General features: G+C 49.5%; 1 protein-coding gene across 1 annotated transcript in view; it reads left to right on the top strand.

Moving 5' to 3' along the window:
- Positions 1–18,299, top strand: part of GPC3 (glypican 3) — a 145,091-nt gene that overhangs the window by 48,711 nt on the left and 78,081 nt on the right. The window contains exon 3 of the mRNA XM_030498225.1: positions 13,382–14,076. Coding sequence (XP_030354085.1) covers positions 13,382–14,076 — 695 coding nt within the window. The remainder of the gene's footprint in view (positions 1–13,381; positions 14,077–18,299) is intronic.

An 18,299-nucleotide genomic window follows, 5' to 3' on the forward strand; every position in this document is an offset into this window, starting at 1 on the left:
ATGGTGGGTTCCCAGCTCCGGTGCTGCTCAGCCTGCAGGGGAAACGCGTTGGAGTTTCCAGCACTGCATCTGGGAGGAATCATTTGTGGTTTGGAAATCCCATCTTGGCCTTACATGTTACTTGTTAGGGCCGGGGGGTAAATAGTCCATCAGCCTGGGAAGCAGGGGAGAGTGAGCCCCCCATGCTTTAACATTGTGGGGGTTTGGTACTATATAAAGGTAAAGGCTGGGACTCCCCCAAATCACCATGGAGTTATCCTGATGTTTGGGAAAGAAAAGGGGTTGGAAAATGAGGTTTTTGTGGCACTTCCTGTATCTTAAGCTGGTAAGTCTTTGGGAGGCTGGTGAATTGTTTTAGTGGGGAGGTAAAGATGAGGGTAAAACATGAGGGTGTCTTCATAGGAGAGATGAATTTGCAGCATGTTTTGCTGTCTCATTTGAGTGGAAGCATGTGGCTTTCAGTTCCCACAAGCTCAGGGCATTCCAAAATCCTGATTAAAGCCCTAAGAACAATGTGACCAGCATTAAAACTGGGAAGTTTGAAAAATGATACATTGTGAGGTTTCCCTTCATTCGCTTTCCTTGTCTCCCAGCACTACAGGTCACAGTTTCAAGCTTTTTCCCACAGCAGCAAGGCCTGAATTGTTTTGGTCTTTAACTGTAAACTCTGTCCAGAGCTGGAGCTTCAGGAAAACAACAGATTGTGCAAGATGTGAGAGAGCAATTCCAGCGCTTGGGAATAGATTCAGCCTTTGTCAAAGGGGGAACTTTGCTACTGATATCACTTACTGGAGTGGGGAATATGCCAGTTTGACTCCAGATGGGATTTACATACCTAAGATGACGTGGTGTGGAAACATTCACCCTGCAAAGGGCAAGCTCTCTTGTTAAAGCTCTGCTTTGTAGTTATCTCTGTTTGAGCTAGTCTGTTGGCCGGATATAGAAATTGGGCAATACTTCAGGTGGTAGCTGATGATAGGGGATCAGAAGCGCAGCAGAGATGTAGATGCCACTTTCAGCCTTTTATATTGTGACCTGTGTTTTTAAGCTGAGTCTACCTGCGTGGCTCATTCACGTGCAGTTAAAACAAAACCCCAAAGCAGACTTCATGGAGACAGCACATGAAACACAGAGGCTTAGGAGGGTATCAGGGATGCAGCTGGGTGCCTGAACACACAGGATCTTTGATTTGGTTTGTGTCTAAGTGCTCTTTGTTTAACTGATAGCTGCTAACTTTGTTTAACCGATAACACATGTTGTGCTGTTTCTGGTCTTGACCTTTTCCCAGTTAAACTGGCTTCAAATGAGAGTGTTTATGGGGAGATTCTGCAGCCCTGGCGTCCGTGGCCTCTGTGTCTGGCCTGAGGTGGGGGGCTGCTGTCTGGGGGGAGTCAGCAGAGAGCTGCATGTTTGCAAACCTTAATGCCTCCTGCTCCAGACGGCTCTTAACATCCACCCTGCGCAGGAGCTGCTTTTTCCATTGCCAGTTTTGGGTTGGTCACTGTGGTTTTAGTGCACTTTTAGATTTCTTGGGCATGTAAAATGCCATCAAATTGGTAACAGGGAGAGGATGGAGGTTTGCAGCACGACCTTGGGCTTAGCAATAGTGGAGGGGCAAGGGAAAATGGAAGGAATGCTTTGTGCTTCACAGGAAAGCTTTGTATGCTTCACAGGGAGGCTGTGTCCGTGTCTGCATGGACCTGCTTTGAGCCACTGCTTCTGGAAGTCAGGAGGAGCTTTCCCAAAGTCTGTTGCAGTGAATGGACTGTGTTTGGGAGCAGTGTCAGCAGCAGAGCGAGTCCGTCCATCTGGGCGCTGGCAGCAGTTTGGCTCTGCCTTTGACTCAACCACCAAGTGGTGCTGAGCAGCCCTTCTCCGTGCTGAGGATGCTGATAGTTTGGCTCATTTCGTCTGCCCTGAAGACAGATTCCTGAAGAAGGGAATCTGTGAAGTGGTTTGTAATGGAAAAGCACATGGGGAGTGTTGCAATGTGTGGTCAAGCGTATTTTCCAAGGCAGCTTTTGGGGGGGGGGGGGGTATGTTGTGAAGCATCTTTGCTCTTCTGCTGGCCCCATCTCTTTCCCTGTCTGCAAAGGTCCCTCCGTTAGCTGATGGATGGAGAGGGGGGGTATCACCAAAGAGGCTCGAGGCACCTCTAGATGAAGGGTGGCCAATGACCCATCACCTAGGGCAGAACTGCCCTGGTGCTTTGCCCTTTCTGGCCTGGCTCAGGGTGAGGCTGTTCTGGGGTCCTGCAGGTCAGGAAGGTCCTTGGGTCTTGTATGAAAAGCTGAAAACTTTAAAGTAAAGTGAAGCTGTGTAGAATAATGCTATTTACTTCAAATAGGAAGGTGTATTTTGATAAACAAATGGGATAATCTTCCTGGCAGGAGCTGTGGTGGGCTTGGGGTGGGGCAGGCGGTTGCCTTTGCTTCCGAAGTCTGTGTTTGAGCCTTGAGCTCTTTCCCCACTTATGTTTTTTCCCCATAGATATAAAAATATCATGTGCTGATTCCCATCCGAATAATTGCACACAGGTTGTTGTAACCTCTCCAATATATCAGTGCTTCCACTGCCAAAGGAGACTGTGGGGGGGAGGAGAAGCAATGGGAAGGTTTAGGAAAAGGTGATGCTGTTTCTTATTCAGCAGAGTGTCTCTGAGGAGGGAAGCGAGCACTTACCCAAAGCCTCACTAACTCATTAAATACCTGGACCGGGGCCTTTTCAGGCCGGCCATGATGCTGTATGTCTTTGAAATGACCCTCATGGGCTCTTCCCTCCCTGTCCAGCAATGAACTAATTCTCAGGACTGATGGTGAAATTCTGCAAGGCATGAATTCCCAACTTCAACAGATTTACAGTGAGTTAATAGATTTTCCAGCATATCTCTTGCAGCCTATTTGTGGTGGCATCACTTTAACACGCACAGTCATTGGAAAATTGTCAGGGGATAGGATTTAGAATCCTTTCTGACCAGTGTTTCTCCATCCTGGAGAAGGCTCCGTAATAAACATGACATTTGCAGTAAGGAAATAGCTTGTGTGGAAGTGTTCAGGCAGGAGGTGTCTCTGGTCATAACTTTTCTATGGAAAAAGGTGATCCTGCCCCTCTACTCTGCTCTCGTGAGGCCCCACTTGCAGCACTGTGTGCAGGGCTGGTGTTCTCAGCATAAGGAGGACATGGAGCTGTTGGAGCAAGTCCAGGGGAGGCCACGAGGATGATGAGGGGCTGGAGCACCTCCCAGAGACAGGCTGAGAACATTGGGGCTGTTCAGCCTGGAGAAGAGAAGCTGCTGGAGACCTCAGAGCAGCTTCCAGTGTCTGAAGGGGGCTACAAGGATGCTGGAGAGGGACTCTGCATCAGGGACTGTAGTGATAGGACAAGGGGTGATGGGTTCAAACTGAAACAGGGGAAGTTCAGGTGAGCTCTTAGGCAGAAGCTCTTCCCTGTGAGGGTGCTGAGGCGCTGGCACAGGGTGCCCAGAGAAGCTGAGGCTGCCCCATCCCTGGCAGTGTTCAAGGCCAGGTTGGACACAGGGGCTTGGAGCAACCTGCTCTAGTGGAAGGTGTCCCTGCCTGTGGCAGGGGTTGGAACTGGATGATCTTAAGGTCCTTTACAACCAAGAGCATTCTGTGATTCTGGAGTTATGAGAAGCTAAACCAAATGCCTGCAAGAGGGTCAGGTACTTACGGTGGAGAGTTGCAGAATAGGTGAGTTGGCACTTTGTAATGCTGAAGCTGAATCTTCAGCTTCGTTAGATAATAGAGTCTGTGTTGGTTTCCAGTCCTTGAAATACACTCTTTGAGAGGATTACACCGAAAGGACCCTTTGGAGAAAGTGTTTCTTTTTTCCCCAAGCATATTTGTCCTTGCTCCTTTTGTTATCATTAGTTATAAACCCAAAGCTCTATTGATCTGGAGATGATGTGTTAAACCAGCTCTGAGCAGTGGCTGCTCCATCACCGAGGAAACCAGCTGCCATCAAACTTTTGGTAACTATTGATCCATCCTCTCCGTGTTCCTCTTTAGGAAAAGAACAAGTGGAATTCTAATACACTGGCAACGGGGCTGAACACATGCCCCCCCATTCAGCAGGGATTTAAGCCTGTGAGGAACTCTGGAGAGATGAATAGTGCCATTACTTTGCAGAGGATTATTCATGTTCCTGAAGGAAAACCCATCTGGAGCAAGCGGTGGAGCCTCGGATCGATTCCTGGCAGCAGTGGCTGTGAGCTTGGCTCTTGAAAGCCAAATGATCATCTTGTGCTCCTGTTCCAGTGCTGCCTCACTCTTACAGGGGAGTAAGGAGACAATAAAACATCTTCCTTTTGAAATGAGTGTTAATCAGCACGGGGCTTTGAGCCAGGGGAAACGGGATGCAGGAGCCATGTGGGATGATGCTGGTTGTGGTCCAGCCGTGGGCTCAGCTGGTGCCACTAAGATGTGGTCTCTCACCTTCTGCTTCTTCCCTGGGCAGGGACCTGCTCATGCATCAAAAGACAAAACCAAAACCAACCAAAGAAAACCCACTAAAACCTACCCCAAACAAAAACCCAACCAACCACAACCCCTCAGCAAACAAACAGAAACCCACCAAATCCCCCAAAAGCCAACAACCAAACACATAAACTCCACAACAAACCCAACCAAAAAGCCCAACAAACCACCTTCAAATGAGCAAACCACCTACAAGTGAACAAACAAGACAATATGAACCAGCAAAACAACTTCTGTTTTTGGGAGCTCTGCTCAAGATACCCCAGAGAAGGAAGAAAGAAGTGAGTTCAGTTTTTGGGAAGTGCCACGTCTGGAAAATGGGGCCATGGGTCCGTCTTTTTTTTTATGGATGAAATCAGTGCCCGGGGGCTGTGTGTCTGGGATGTCCTGAGCCCTGTTGTGGTGGTGCTGGTGTGGGTGTGGTGTCCTGTGTGACCCTGTGGTGTCTCAGGCAGGATGTGCGTTGGGTGCCCTGCTCCGTGCTGAGCAAGATGCTCCCAGGGAGCATCGGAAGGGCTGGTTGAGCTTGTGCTACTGAGATGATGCACAGTCTGATTTCCATGTTGGAAAGCTGTGTTCTTCTCTGAGGTGTCTTGAGACAAAATCAGCTTAAAAATCACTAAATGGCTTTTGGGAGCCTGGGCTGTGTCTTGGAAACAGCCACTCCTGAGGGGAAGAGCATCACACCTGATGCTGGTTTCTGTATGTTACTGAGCAAATGCCTTTCTCAAGTTCTGCCAGCACAGGTAGGAACCTGAAATCAGAAATAAAGGGGCTGAAGTGGCTTAAAACCAGCCAACAGATGCCCTTAAATAAGTGCAAGTCCTTCTTGTTACTATAGGGATCAAGAGCTGATCTTCTGCCATTTGCTTTTCATCAGACGCTCAGATAACTTTAAAGGGAGTTTGGCTGGGGGAGATTATAGAGGAAGGAATTTGCTTCTCAAATAAATAGTCTGCTCCCCATTGTTGGAGGCTTAACAGGCTGATAAAAGCCCTATGGAATGAAAGGGAGCCTGGAAAACCCATCCAGATCTGCCTTGCTCTGAAGCTACTGAGGCTAATGCACTTCCAAAGACTCTGGGTTTCATGGTGTTGAATACTCGACCGAGTGGCTTCATCCTCATTTATTCTGAGGAATAAAGGAATTTGCTCAACATGCATTTTTTTTAGAAGTTGCTTCTAACTTTTACTTTAACATAACTGGAGGAGTTCCCCAAACTGCTGTCCTGGTGGTTAGAAATGCTGGGCCTGTAGATTTGGGAGGGAGTGTATGGAATCACTTGTTCTCTGCTTGGAATGTGGCTCATCAGTCACCTTTTAAGAGGCAGGTTGCGTTTTTGATGTCTTTATAACCCCATCAGGTGCATGGTGGAGCCTCCAATTAGCACAGTGTGGCTGGGAGGTGACCAAGTGCTGGTTTCCTTGTGGCTCCTCTCTTTATTTTTCTGTTTCAAAGTAAAACCAAACCAGAATGACTCCACATGTGGCTTTGCAGTAATGCTGGGGTCTGACATACCTCTGCCTGCTCAGTTACCCAGGGCAGAGATGCTCCTTTCCCTTCTGCACTGTGTTCCATGGGGCCACTCTCCTCCCAGCAGTCTCTGCCCTGTGGAACAGCAGTTTATTCCCTGCTCTCTCGATGGCAAATTCCAGCCTCAGAGCGTGTTGGATGAGGATAAACCCATTGTTTCCTTTGCAGTCAATCACTTCTGCAGGAGCAGCCTTCACCCCACACAAATGGTTGGTGCAGTTTGATGCTTTCCAAGCCAAACCTTCCCCCCATCCTCCAGCACTCCTGCCATGCCTTTTCCCAGTGCTCCTGCTGCACATTGCATCCCTAAACTGGTGCCCAGTGATGGAGAGGAGCCTGGACTTGAACCCCAACCCTTATGTGAGCTTCAGCACTAGGATGGAGGCATGGCATGCATGAGGAGAGGTTTGTCTGTCCTTGGTCTGACAGGTTACCAGCACAACAGAGCTACCTTTTTGCTGCAGGAGCATCCTGCATCCTTCTGTCTCTTCTGCTTTTCCCACTTGTGCTCTTAGGGCTTGATTTGAACCTGCTTCTCTGGGCCCTTATTCCTCACCTTCCCCTGGATTTTGAGAAGGAATCCTGTTCTTCCACCCTTTGCGCCAGCCCTGACTGTTTGCAGTTTTAACTTTGTCCTGAGGAAATTTTCAGGAATCTCTTTTACGTTCACACATCTGTCACGGCACAAAGCAGAGTATTTCTTGGTGCTCAGAGTAAACAAATTACACAATACGTGTGCAGCCCATATTTCATCACAAGCACCACAGCCATGTGCTCAAGCACGAAGTCCCAGAAGAGATTTTCCTGCAGAGTCATTCTTGAGAGGTGTTCGCTGTGAGATATGTGGGGGTTTTCTTGGAAATTTCACTTAGAGTGTAGGTTTGTGTTGGAAAGGACCTCAAAGCTCATCCACTTCCAACCCCCTGCCATGGGCAGGGACACCTGCCACTAGACCATCTACTTCTGGGTGTCTCCAGGGAACCTCTCAAAGCATCCTGCTGCTCATCAAAAGAAAAGCTCCTTCCCTGTGCTCCAGCATCCCTGACCCTGGCTTTTGCTGCCGTGGGCTGTGGGTGCCTGTGTGGGGTACAGAGCACTGCACAAGACCCCCTCCAGGCAGGGCTGGGGCTGGTTGGAGCTGGGGAGCTGTGGGCACAGTGTTTCTTGCCCCCTTGCTTCTGGCTTGCAGCAGGTTGTGGTGCTGGGCTCTGCTGTCTGCATTAACAAAGGGTTTGTGCATGGCATGTAAATAATAAATGGGTGAAGCACAGTGTGACTAATTGCTCAGCGGTCGGACTGTTACCTGGGATGTAACTGTGGTTTTGGGGTGTTTGGAGTGGGTATGATTAGATGCAGAGTACAGTGTTTTTATTAGAAACCTCAGGGAGTGTGTTTCAAACTAACAGGCCACTAAATAAGCTGAACAATTAAAAAGGAATGGCTTTGGAGCTTGGCATTTTGATAGGCACAGCTAATGAGAAGAAGATGCTTCTCTGACAGGAGCATAGTGGTTTGGCTGTGGTGAGCAGCACTGCCTTTGGGAAGTTAACTCCCATGGGAGCGGGAGGGCCGGGCATGGAGCTGGGAGGAGAAGGAGCCCCCTCTCATTTAAAGCTCGGACTGAGACCTTTCCTCTCTTGGCCCAATGGAGCAAAGGTACAAAGTGCAAACCTTGATGGCTTTAAAATGTAGAAGACAATAACTGAATTGTTCTAATTCTTATTACTAACACTTGGGAGCTTATGAGATTAGCTTCAGAGTTTATGAGTCCATAACTTTAATAGTGACAATATTGTAAAAGTAATCCAAAAAGCTATGTCATGGGGGAAAAAAAGGCATTTCCTAAGCTCTAAACTCAGATGTGCTCAGAGAAACACCCTGTAAGAGCAGCAGTGGCACCGGCTGATGGGGTTTGTAATGCTCAGACAACAGTAATTATGCTGCTTAGAAGAGCTTTTGTGTCCTGATAATGTTGTTGAAGTCTTGCAGTATAGTGTAAATCACAACAGAACAAATCTGGAGTCTGCTCTTATTGCTGCCAAGGGAAAACCTCTTGGATTTGATTCCCTTTCTGCCAACCTTTCCCAAGATTGGAAATGAATATTACCTGCTGTTTGCAAAACGGCTGGCGGTTCCTCTCAGCAGCAGTGCCTGTGGCAGCCAGCCCCTTCCTGCACACACTTGCTTGTCTCTTGGTGAGCTCTTCTGTGTGTCTTTCAGGAGCACGGGCTGCTGTGATGAGTCTGAAGCTGTCTGATGCACTGAGATATTGAAGTGTTTCCTCTTCAGAGCTCACTCACAGGTGGATGCTGGTGGCTCCTTTGCTGGTTCCAAGTGGTGCTGCAGCAATTGCCGTGTCAGAAAAGGCTTTCTACAGAACCCCAAACTTGTAGCATTTCCTTTAGGACCATTTGAATTCCCATCTCTGAACACTGGTGGGTTTTGTTGAGGGGCTGAGCATTTTTGGTTTGAGGCATGTGGGACTTGCACAGATTTAGAAAGCCTGAAGGGGAGGCAGCAGTTGTGTTAGGAGCAGATTAACTGAGGAATTCTCCACTGCCCTGCCTGCAGACTCATGTTGTTGCCTCAGGATGGAAATTATTCCCATGGGCTGAGGGATTCCAGTGTCTACTTTTTTGCTGTGATTTATGTCCTAAGGAGTGAAAGGAGAGGGATTTACATCAATAGGTCATTTCAGGAGGTTTTGCCATCGGCAGGGAAGTGCCAGAGAGCAGGAACTGCTCAGCAGGAGAAGTCTGGCCAGGCCAGAGGCTGTACAGCTCCTGTGGTTAGTGCTATGCCTTGCACAGAGAGTTTGGTGCCAGGTCCTGTGGGTAGGGACCCTCCAGGGCAGAGGTCTGGGGAGCAGACCCAGGGAGAGGGACTTCAGCAAATCTGCTGAGCTTCAGGAGCCGGTTCACTTGCTGCCCTGGAGCAGTTGCATCCATAGATGAGATTTATTGGGGCAGAAGAGGCACACTCACACCTAAAAGGTGTTTAAAGTGTGTTTTGATATGTAGAGCTCCTGAGGTTTGGAACCGGTCCCACATGCAGCACAGGGCAGTGCTGTGTGTGAGGTGGCAGCCCGGAGCACATCTGAGCAGCAGCATCCCAGGAAAGGTGCAGTGAATCACAAAATGCATCATCTGCAGAGGGTGGAATTCAGCTGGATGCTGGGAGATCCGTGTTGAGCTCAAGGGAGAGCTGCTGCATGGAAATCAGCTTGTTTGGTTTACAGTTTGGGATAGTTTGGGAGCATTTGCCACTCTGCCACGCGGTCCTGGAGGAGATGGCCTTAAAGCTTTTATAGGGAGGTAGCAACACCATAGTGATGCTGTGAACTTGTCTGTGATGACTTGCTGGGCTGGCATCCAAAAGATAAAACTGAGCCTTGTCTTTACTAATGGAATAACAAACATGTTGTAGTTCCTCCACTGTGAAGGCGTATCTTTATGTGGTCAAGATAAGGCTTTAAATGTGGGGAGATAATTGCCTAGCTTTAGAAAACAACCTTTTGCAAAGGGGCAAAAAGAATAGAATGGGTTGGGTTGGAAGGGACCTTAAAGCTCATAAAGCTCCAACCCCCTGCCACGGGCAGGGACACCTTCCACTAGAGCAGGTTGCTCCAAGCCCCTGTGTCCAACCTGGCCTTGAACACTTCAGTTGAACCCTTGAATGCGGTGATTTCCTTCTCCTGCCAGTGATCCCCGCTCAGGGCACTGCTGTGCCTGCTTTAACCTGCCGGAGGGGAGACTGAGATGAGCTCTGAGGCAGAAGCTCTTCCCTGTGAGGGTGCTGAGGCGCTGGCACAGGGTGCCCAGAGAAGCTGTGGCTGCCCCATCCCTGGCAGTGTTCAAGGCCAGGTTGGACACAGGGGCTTGGAGCAACCTGCTCTAGTGGAAGGTGTCCCTGCCCGTGGCAGGGGGTTGGAACTGGATGAGCATTAATCACCCACTGGATAATCTTTTTTATCAGTGCTGTGAAGGTAGTTACTCTGCTTCAGTTAGACCTGCAAACCGGCTGCTCTTAAATTGCACCTTTTTAAACTATCCTTGAAATAAAAAGAAGAAATTAATAATAGAGCAAAGAAAGGCTTCAGTTGTCCTCCAGAAACAGGGGTTTCAGTACTGCCATGTTAGGAGGAGGGCAGGTTTTACCAGCAGCAAACGCAGGCTGTGGGACGTGGTGGGGGATCAGAAGCCAGCGCTGCTTTGTAACACGGCATTCCCTGTGTCTCCACACAAGACTTACTCGGGGGAGCACAGGGGACAGACCCATACAGTTTCCTCCTCTTTGAAGCGCTCAGGGTCTGGTCAGGGGTCACTTCTGCTCCTAGGGCTTGAATGTTCTTGCAGCCAGCCCTTAGCAGGGAGCACTTCAGAAGCAGCAGCTATGGGGGAGCTGGGTGGCAGCGGGTTTGGATGTACAAGATTCTTCTTTTTTTTCCCAAGTTTTATTATTTCTTGCATGTATTAACAGGGCAGCAGGAGGCTTCATGTACTTTTATGATGCCTATTGCACTCTCTAATGGATATATGCCAAAGCTCCAAGGCACATAAACCAGACACACTTAGCCAGTTATTATGATAAAAATGATGTGCATGGCATGACCTCCGAAGCAGCGGGACTGTGTGTGCATGCTCCTGTGATAACACCGCTGTTCTCAGCTCCTGTCTGAAGCGTTCCTCGCTCCAGGAGGTTTACACAGGAGCTTGGACTAGTTTTCTAATCAGCAAAGAGTCTCTTGGCTCTGAGGGGAACTTGCAAAGCGCAGAGGAGCGAGGGAAGGGAAGAGGGATGACATTTTCTAAGGGAGCTAACAGAGAAGAGGTTAAAGGCGGATGGTGAAGCACAGCATGACAATCCTGGCACCGTCTGCAGCGCTGCCAGAAAAACACTGGTCCAAAAAGTTCTTTGTGCTCTTTGAGGCAAAAGCTATTCTGGTGCCCTTGAGGATAAAGGAGGGGGAAAAAAGTTTCCTTATCCATGTGCCCTATTTAAAGAGACTTCGCTGTTGTTTTAAAACTTTTAAGAACAGTGCAAGCAGAGCTTGCTGTGCTGCACATGGCCCTCGCGGCGTGTCAGCCACCCCGCTGTGCCTGGAGAGCCGGGCACTGCTCTCAAGGGGGGAGCACTGAGGTGTCTGCTGTGCTGCTCGGCAGGCGTGGGGAGGGGGCTCTGTCCTTGCCCTGCTGCATCCCTCAATCCATGCTGTTGGGAAGGACTGCTCCATCTGGGAATGCAGATGGTTGCTCTGGGCCAGGCCTGGTGCGAGCGTCGGGAGCTGTGGACAAAACGCTTCAGTGGCATGTCTGGGAGGTGTGCAGGCACCAGATGGCATGGAGACAGTGTTGGCAAAAGTATAGTTGTGCTTTGATCCCTGCTTCATAGAATCATGGAATGGTTTGGGTTGGAAAGGACCTTAAGCTCATCCAGTTCCAACCCCCTGCCGTGTGCAGGGACGCCTCACACTAGACCATGTCACCCAAGGCTCTGTCCAACCTGGCCTTGAACAGTGCCAGGGATGGAGCATTTACCACTTCTTTGGGCAGCCTGTTCTAGTGCCTCACCACTTACACCATAGCTTTCTGCATGCTGCTGGGGGGGCTGCGAACAGCTTGAATCCCTGTCCCTCCTGCATAGGATGCACCCAGGAAGAAAGAGTTGGAAGTCCTGGAGATGGTTTCAAAAGCTCTTGAGGAACGTGAGGGGTCATGCAGGGAGAGCAGCAAGGCCTGATGTTGCTCAAACTGGTGTTAATACTGAGCCCCCGTGGAGATGCTCAGCTGCATCCCCAACGTAACAAATGGGAAAGATGACACTGAGGGGTTTAAAAATTAAGCATTCCCTTGAATTATTGACCATGATAATCTTCATGCAAATTGAGCCTGGATGTGTGTTTCCAGAGTGACACAGTTGGGAGTGGTTATGTGGGGGGGTGTCAGTGACCTGTCAGCTCAGAGGCTCTTCATTGTTCTTAGCATTTTATGGATAATACCCTGGGGAGGGGGACACAGGCTGGTAGAGAGAAAGACTTCAGTTTGCACTGGTGGCTTCCCGAAACGGGGGTGTGTGTAGGTATGTTCATAGAACCCCAGCCTGGTTTGTGTTGGGAGAGACCTTAAAGCTCATCCAGCTCCAACCCCTGCCACGGGCAGGGACACCTTCCACTAGAGCAGGTTGCTCCAAGCCCCTGTGTCCAACCTGGCCTTGAACACTGCCAGGGATGGGGCAGCCACAGCTTCTCTGGGCACCCTGTGCCAGCGCCTCAGCACCCTCACAGGGAAGAGCTTCTGCCTCAGAGCTCATCTCAATCTCCCCTCTGGCAGGTTAAAGCCATTCCCCTTGTCCTGTCCCTACAGGCCCTTGTCCAAAGCCCCTCTCCAGGTTTCCTGTAGCCCCTTTAGGCACTGGAAGACTGTTATAAGATGGTTATAAGGTCTCCCCTGAGATGTTGTCTTTACATATAGGGGTATTGATATTTTGGAAGCCTTCTGGTAAGGAAGGCTGTAATCCAGGGAATAACTGCTGCTGGTGGTGGCTCTCCCGTTTGCTCCATGCAGGACGTGTGGGCAGAATGTCCTCAAGTCTTCATAGAGAGGGGAAAATGCAGCCTGGCTTTTCCTAGCAAACTGATGGTCCCTGTGTAAAACACGAGCTTCATGGGGCAGTGTGGCACAACCTGCTGTGTGAGAGTGGTCCTGGCTGGGCACCCATGCTGTGTCTCTGGTCCTCAGCATCACTTTAGACCACGGAGCAGCACACGTCCAGGGCAGATGCAACCTTGGATGTGGAGCTGAAGTGAGCCTGATGCATTCAGGAAAGCTGCAGCACTGCAGGGGCTTTTCAAATGGCTTTGAGGACACTTTGTGCAGGGCTGGTGCTGGGGGTCGGGTCCAAACATCCCGTGGGTGATTACACTCCCATAAACATTTTCCATTTCATAATGGAATGTCAGCATTTACTGTTTCCTGATTTTAAACACTGTACCTTTTGTCAAACATTTATCTATGTCTTAAATTAAGTCTGGAGATAGAATTCCTCTTAATATCAAATCAATATGAGAGGGGCGAGAAAGAAATTGCAGTCTAGCCCTTTTGTGGGATCAATATTTCCTTTAAAAGCGGAGATGTTCACTGGATCAGATGGTTTTGCCATTTGAAACGGAGCTGGTGTTAAAGAATACATGGGTTTCTCCTGAAGCTGGCTGATGCTGCTGGGTTTGCAGCAGGCACGGCTGCCAGCACGTGTGTGACCCAAAGTGGGCAGGATGGGACCAGCCTTTGCAGCAGCAATCCCTATGTCTGAGCTCATCTCTTCATAACTCTTTCCTTTTCTGTTCTGTTTTGCAGAAGCCTTCGAGATTGTAGTACGACACGCCAGAAACTTCACCAACAGCATGTTTAGGAGCCACTACCCGAGCATGGGGCCCAGGGCTCTGAAGTTTGTTGGAGAACTTTTTACTGATGTCTCTCTGTACATACTGGGCTCCGACATCAGCGTCAATGACATGATCAATGAGTTTTTTGACAGTTTATTTCCTTTGGTTTACTCTCACCTGCTGAATCCCGGCTTCCCCGAGCCCTCCGTGGAGATGGCTGAATGCCTGCGGGCGGCCAGGAGAGACCTCAAAGTCTTTGGTAACTACCCAAAGATGATGATGACGCAGGTGTCCAAGTCACTGCAGGCCACCCGAGTCTTCCTGCAGGCTCTCAACCTGGGGATTGAGGTGATCAACACCACTGACCACCTCAAATTCAGCAAGGACTGTGGCCGAGCGCTGCTGAAGATGTGGTACTGCTCACACTGCCAGGGGCTGCTCCTGGCCAAGCCCTGTGCCACCTACTGTGCTGTGGTGATGCAAGGATGCTTGGCGGGTGTCATAGAGATTGATAACCACTGGAGAGAGTACATCAGGGCTCTGGAGGGGCTGACCAAAGGCATGCATGGCATCTATGACATGGAGCATGTCCTCCTGAACCTGTTCTCCTTGGTACGGGATGCAGTCATCTATGTGCAGAAGAACGAAGGGAAGCTCTCCACCACTGTGAGTAGTTCCATGAGCATGCTGCCACGGCAGGGCTGTTGTGTACCACAAACTCTACATCTTGAAACCAACCTCCTCCTTTCCTCCAGCCAACAAACCCTAATTCCTCCTATTACCAGCTCCTACCCCTCAAAAACTTCTGGTGGTATTTGAAACTGGGTTTGTGGGGCCTGGGGTGGCCAGAGGAGAAGGACCGTGGAAGTTTCAGCTTATAAGTGATAAGCTTATACCCAAGTTGTGTGCCATTCAGCCAGCAGCACTCTTCTGTGCCATCTTATGTGCCACCTCTGGTTGGTGACAGCCCGAGACATATCAGCACACATGCACAGGCAGGACTCATGGGCAGCACATCAGGCTCCAGGGTACAGAGCAGGACACTGCTTTCACCTTGCGTACCTCAGCCCCTTCCTGCAGGAACCCCCTGTTTCACAGCAGCCTGCCAAGCATCTCTCATGTCCCCAGGACCACAGGGAGGTACCAGCTGGTGGGGTCCAGGAGCGGTGGCTCTGCTGGGCTCCACTTCTGCTGCCATGGAGCCAGGGCAGGATCTTCTCCCATCAGTCAGAACCTGTCAGCCCTCTCTGGAACAGCAAAGGAGCAGAGATGTAACTGTAGGTTTAGCTTGAGATCAGGTGAGATGGAGAACTCGTGTTAAAGGTGATAATGATGTATGCAAGAGGGAGCACCCAGCTCAGCTCTAAGCCCAGTTGGCACTTCCAAGGCAGTAAGAAACAAAACTTCCTTCTGCTTGTAGTGTGACCTCAGAGAGCAGTTGACATATTCAGCTGTGAGCAAAAACATCCAGGATGTTACACACCAGCAAACCTGCTCTGCTTTGTAGGTGCTAAGGCAGAACAGAGCCCTTGCACACTGTATGGCAGGTTTTGCAAGCACACCCATGTTCATTGCTGTACAGTCCTGAAAGGATAGGTGTTTATCCTCCTTTTTATTGAAGATGTCCATGTATACAGTGAAGGGACATGACTATCAGTCGTATTATTGAATATTGAGACTTTGATCTGCCTACAGCGAAGGTGTTTGTGGGAGAACAAGTAGCTGGAGTGCCTCTGAAGCCAACCCAAGCCATGGCAGTAGAGCTGTCATCTGCCCATCCTCTGCCAAAGCAGAACATCGACTTCCTTTCAAATAGGAAATCACTGAGCATTGCAAAACCACTCCCTGCTTTCATACTTGATAGAGCTGTTTGAGTTCATTTCTGCCATATAGAGGTAGGTGCTCAGCTAAACAAAACTCCTCTCGATTATTTAATACTTTAGTGATTCTTTTATGTGCTCTAAGACAGTTTTTAGTTATAGCAGTGTAGAGGAACAGAAAATCTAAGCCAGGCCAGCCAATTGTCTGGCAATTGTCTCTGAAAGAGAATGGCCACTGGGGTTTTCAAGCTTCCTTTTCAAACACCATTGTTGCTCAGCTGAGGCTCTTGTGTCAAATCTGAGCCCAGAGCAACAACTTGTACGAATGGGTGTGAGCTGTTCCCAGAGGGTAGGGCAGTGCTGACAGTGCTGACAGTCTGAGCTCCAGCCCTGCAGATGCCTGATGCTGGTGCCTGGGCTGCACCCGGGATCTGGAGTGAACATCTCTGCCCGTGAGGGCTAAAATACGGGTTCACTCTTTAGCTGTGCTGGAATGGAAGTTTCTCTGTTAAACTTACCCGCACGTATTGGGTTTCAAAGATTATACTCAGAAGCAAATGGTTGTATTTACTGTTATCCTGGAAATAGGATTGGTTTCAGACACCATCGTCAGATCAAAGTGTAAAATGTCATGGCAGTTGTCTTTGAAAATGTGGGATTTTGCTCTTGTGCTGGCTCCTCCTATCAACCCCTGCTGTTACTGACCTTGGCCACCACTGCTTCTGTAGGCAAAGTTTGATGCACACGTATGTTATTAAGGCTAATGACAGGTTATTTAATTGTCATTAAAATCCTCTGGAATGATGGAAAACTTCTCTTCCATGCCCATAGTGATTACAGCCTGAATAACAACACGACTGTCCTTGCCTGTCCTATGGGCTGCTTTGGTTTCTCATAGCATTGCTGGCACTTCTGTGGCATAGTTTTCCCTCCTGGTATTTCAGGTCCTCGGGTTCATCACCTGACCAAGCATCCTTCCTCCGAGCGACTGCTCCTCTGTCCCCCTGTCACCCACCCCTAGGCTGGGTGCAGGCATTTGCATGGGGACATGGACCCCTTTGGTAGCTTGCAGCACACCAGGCTCAAAGGGCAGCCGAGTTGAGCTGCAGGGGTGTTGCAGGGCCTCCAGGTAGGTTTCTGGGGAGCTCTGCAGTCCCCCCAGATCTGCTTTTGGAAGCTGTGTGCCTCCAGGCAGGCACCTCAGTGTCAGCCCGCGCTGGAGCTGCGCTGCTCTGTACACAGCAGTGTGGAAGAGCAGGTTCACTGACATGTTAGCAGGCAGTTCCCAGCCCAAACCCTGCTTTAACAGCTGATTTGTCAGGGATGGGGTGTGTTAGAGCTTCATTATTCCTACAATTTGTCTATTTAAAAACTTTACCCCTAAAATATGCTGTTAAAATGCTTTATAAGGGGCTGAGTCTCAGGGCAGAGTGGGAAAAGTTTCTGTCTAGGGCTGTATCTCTGTTAATTTTCCTATCTGCTGTGTTTTTTCTGGTTGAAAATGTGCCTGGTACATCCACCTCTTGTGGGTATTTTAATCCTGAATGCAGAGGAGAGCGATTTCAGTCAGTCTGTTCGTGCTCTCTACCACAAAGACAATCGGAGACATGCACTACAAATAAACTTCATCAAATATTCAATCCCACCCCTCTTGAAGTTAATGCTTTATCTGCTGTTGGAAGTAGAAGAGACACAATAGATCCGGGTGTCTTACATAGCTAATAGTTGATCTCCTCTGGGCTTAGAATCACAGAACCCCAGCCTGGTTTGGGTTGAAGGGACCTTAAAGCTCCTCCAGCTCCAACCCCTGCCACGGGCAGGGACACCTTCCACTAGAGCAGGTTGCTCCAAGCCCCTGTGTCCAACCTGGCCTTGAACACTGCCAGGGATGGGGCAGCCACAGCTTCTCTGTGCAACCTGGGCCTCACCATCCTCTCCACTTGGGCCATTGAGCTGTTGTCCACAACTCTGAGTGTGACCAAGCAGCCAATTCCTCATCCACCGAACGGGTCGAGCTCTCTACCTTAAGCCAGCACTGTAGAGGTATTTGGAAAGATTACAGAATTGAGGTGGGAAGGCCGTTGGTTTATTTCTCTAAGTAAGCATTTTTTTCTCAACACTTTTCCACCCCTGTAACTCATCAAGGTTTCGAACCCATCCCAGCAGAGTGGGAACCACCAGCACCTCACCGCATAGTTAGGCACAAACCAGAAAAGGTGGGTAGCTTGTGGTGAGGCTGTACCATGTATTGCATGTGAGGAGGAGGATGCACTGCAAGTGTGACTCATCAGAGGGATGTGGGTATTGGCTGCATTAGCTGCTTTGTCCTGCACGCCCAGCCCTTCGGATGGGGTGGCAGGATTTGTCCTGCCCTTTAGCTGTGGTGTGGTGCGGCTCCATCTGGACATGGAGCTGCAGTTGCCAATCCCCTCCTCGAACAGCAAGATTCTCTGTCTGCCAGGACCTGTGTGTGTTAGTGTAGGGTCAGGCACAGAAGATACTGTGGAGCTGATGTGTCTGGGAATCACAGAATGGTTTGTGTTGGAAGAGACCTTAAAGCTCATCCAGTTCCAACCCCTGCCACGGGCAGGGACACCTTCCACTAGAGCAGGTTGCTCCAAGCCCCTGTGTCCAACCTGGCCTTGAACACTGCCAGGAATGGGGCATAAAGGTTGCAAAAGCATACAAGATTAGTCTTACAAGTGTCATAGAAATAATACTACAGAGAAAAGAGCAGGGAGCTCCTCGAGGCATTTTTCCTCACTCAGAACTGCGGGCTTAGTTTGTAGAATATCCTGTTAAATTGCAAACTGGAGGTAGCCAGACCTTTGTTCAATGATTGCACCCATGGGTGCTGCCGAGGGAGCAGGTCAGAGGAAGGATACTGGTGCTGTACAAGAACAGGGTGCAGTGCTCCATGCTCTTGCCCTAGGGGTGGATCTCTGCTGGTTTGCTTCCCTGCAAACACCTTTAAAAGGCGGCTCAGGTTTGGGTTACCTATGATACACAGCTGAGGAGGCAGAGCCACAGTGCAGTACAGCTTTGCTTTCATCCCAAAGCTGGAGCACT

This window comes from Strigops habroptila, chromosome 9 (genome assembly GCF_004027225.2).
Source record: "Strigops habroptila isolate Jane chromosome 9, bStrHab1.2.pri, whole genome shotgun sequence".
In the NCBI taxonomy this organism is placed as follows: Eukaryota; Metazoa; Chordata; class Aves; order Psittaciformes; family Psittacidae; genus Strigops; species Strigops habroptila.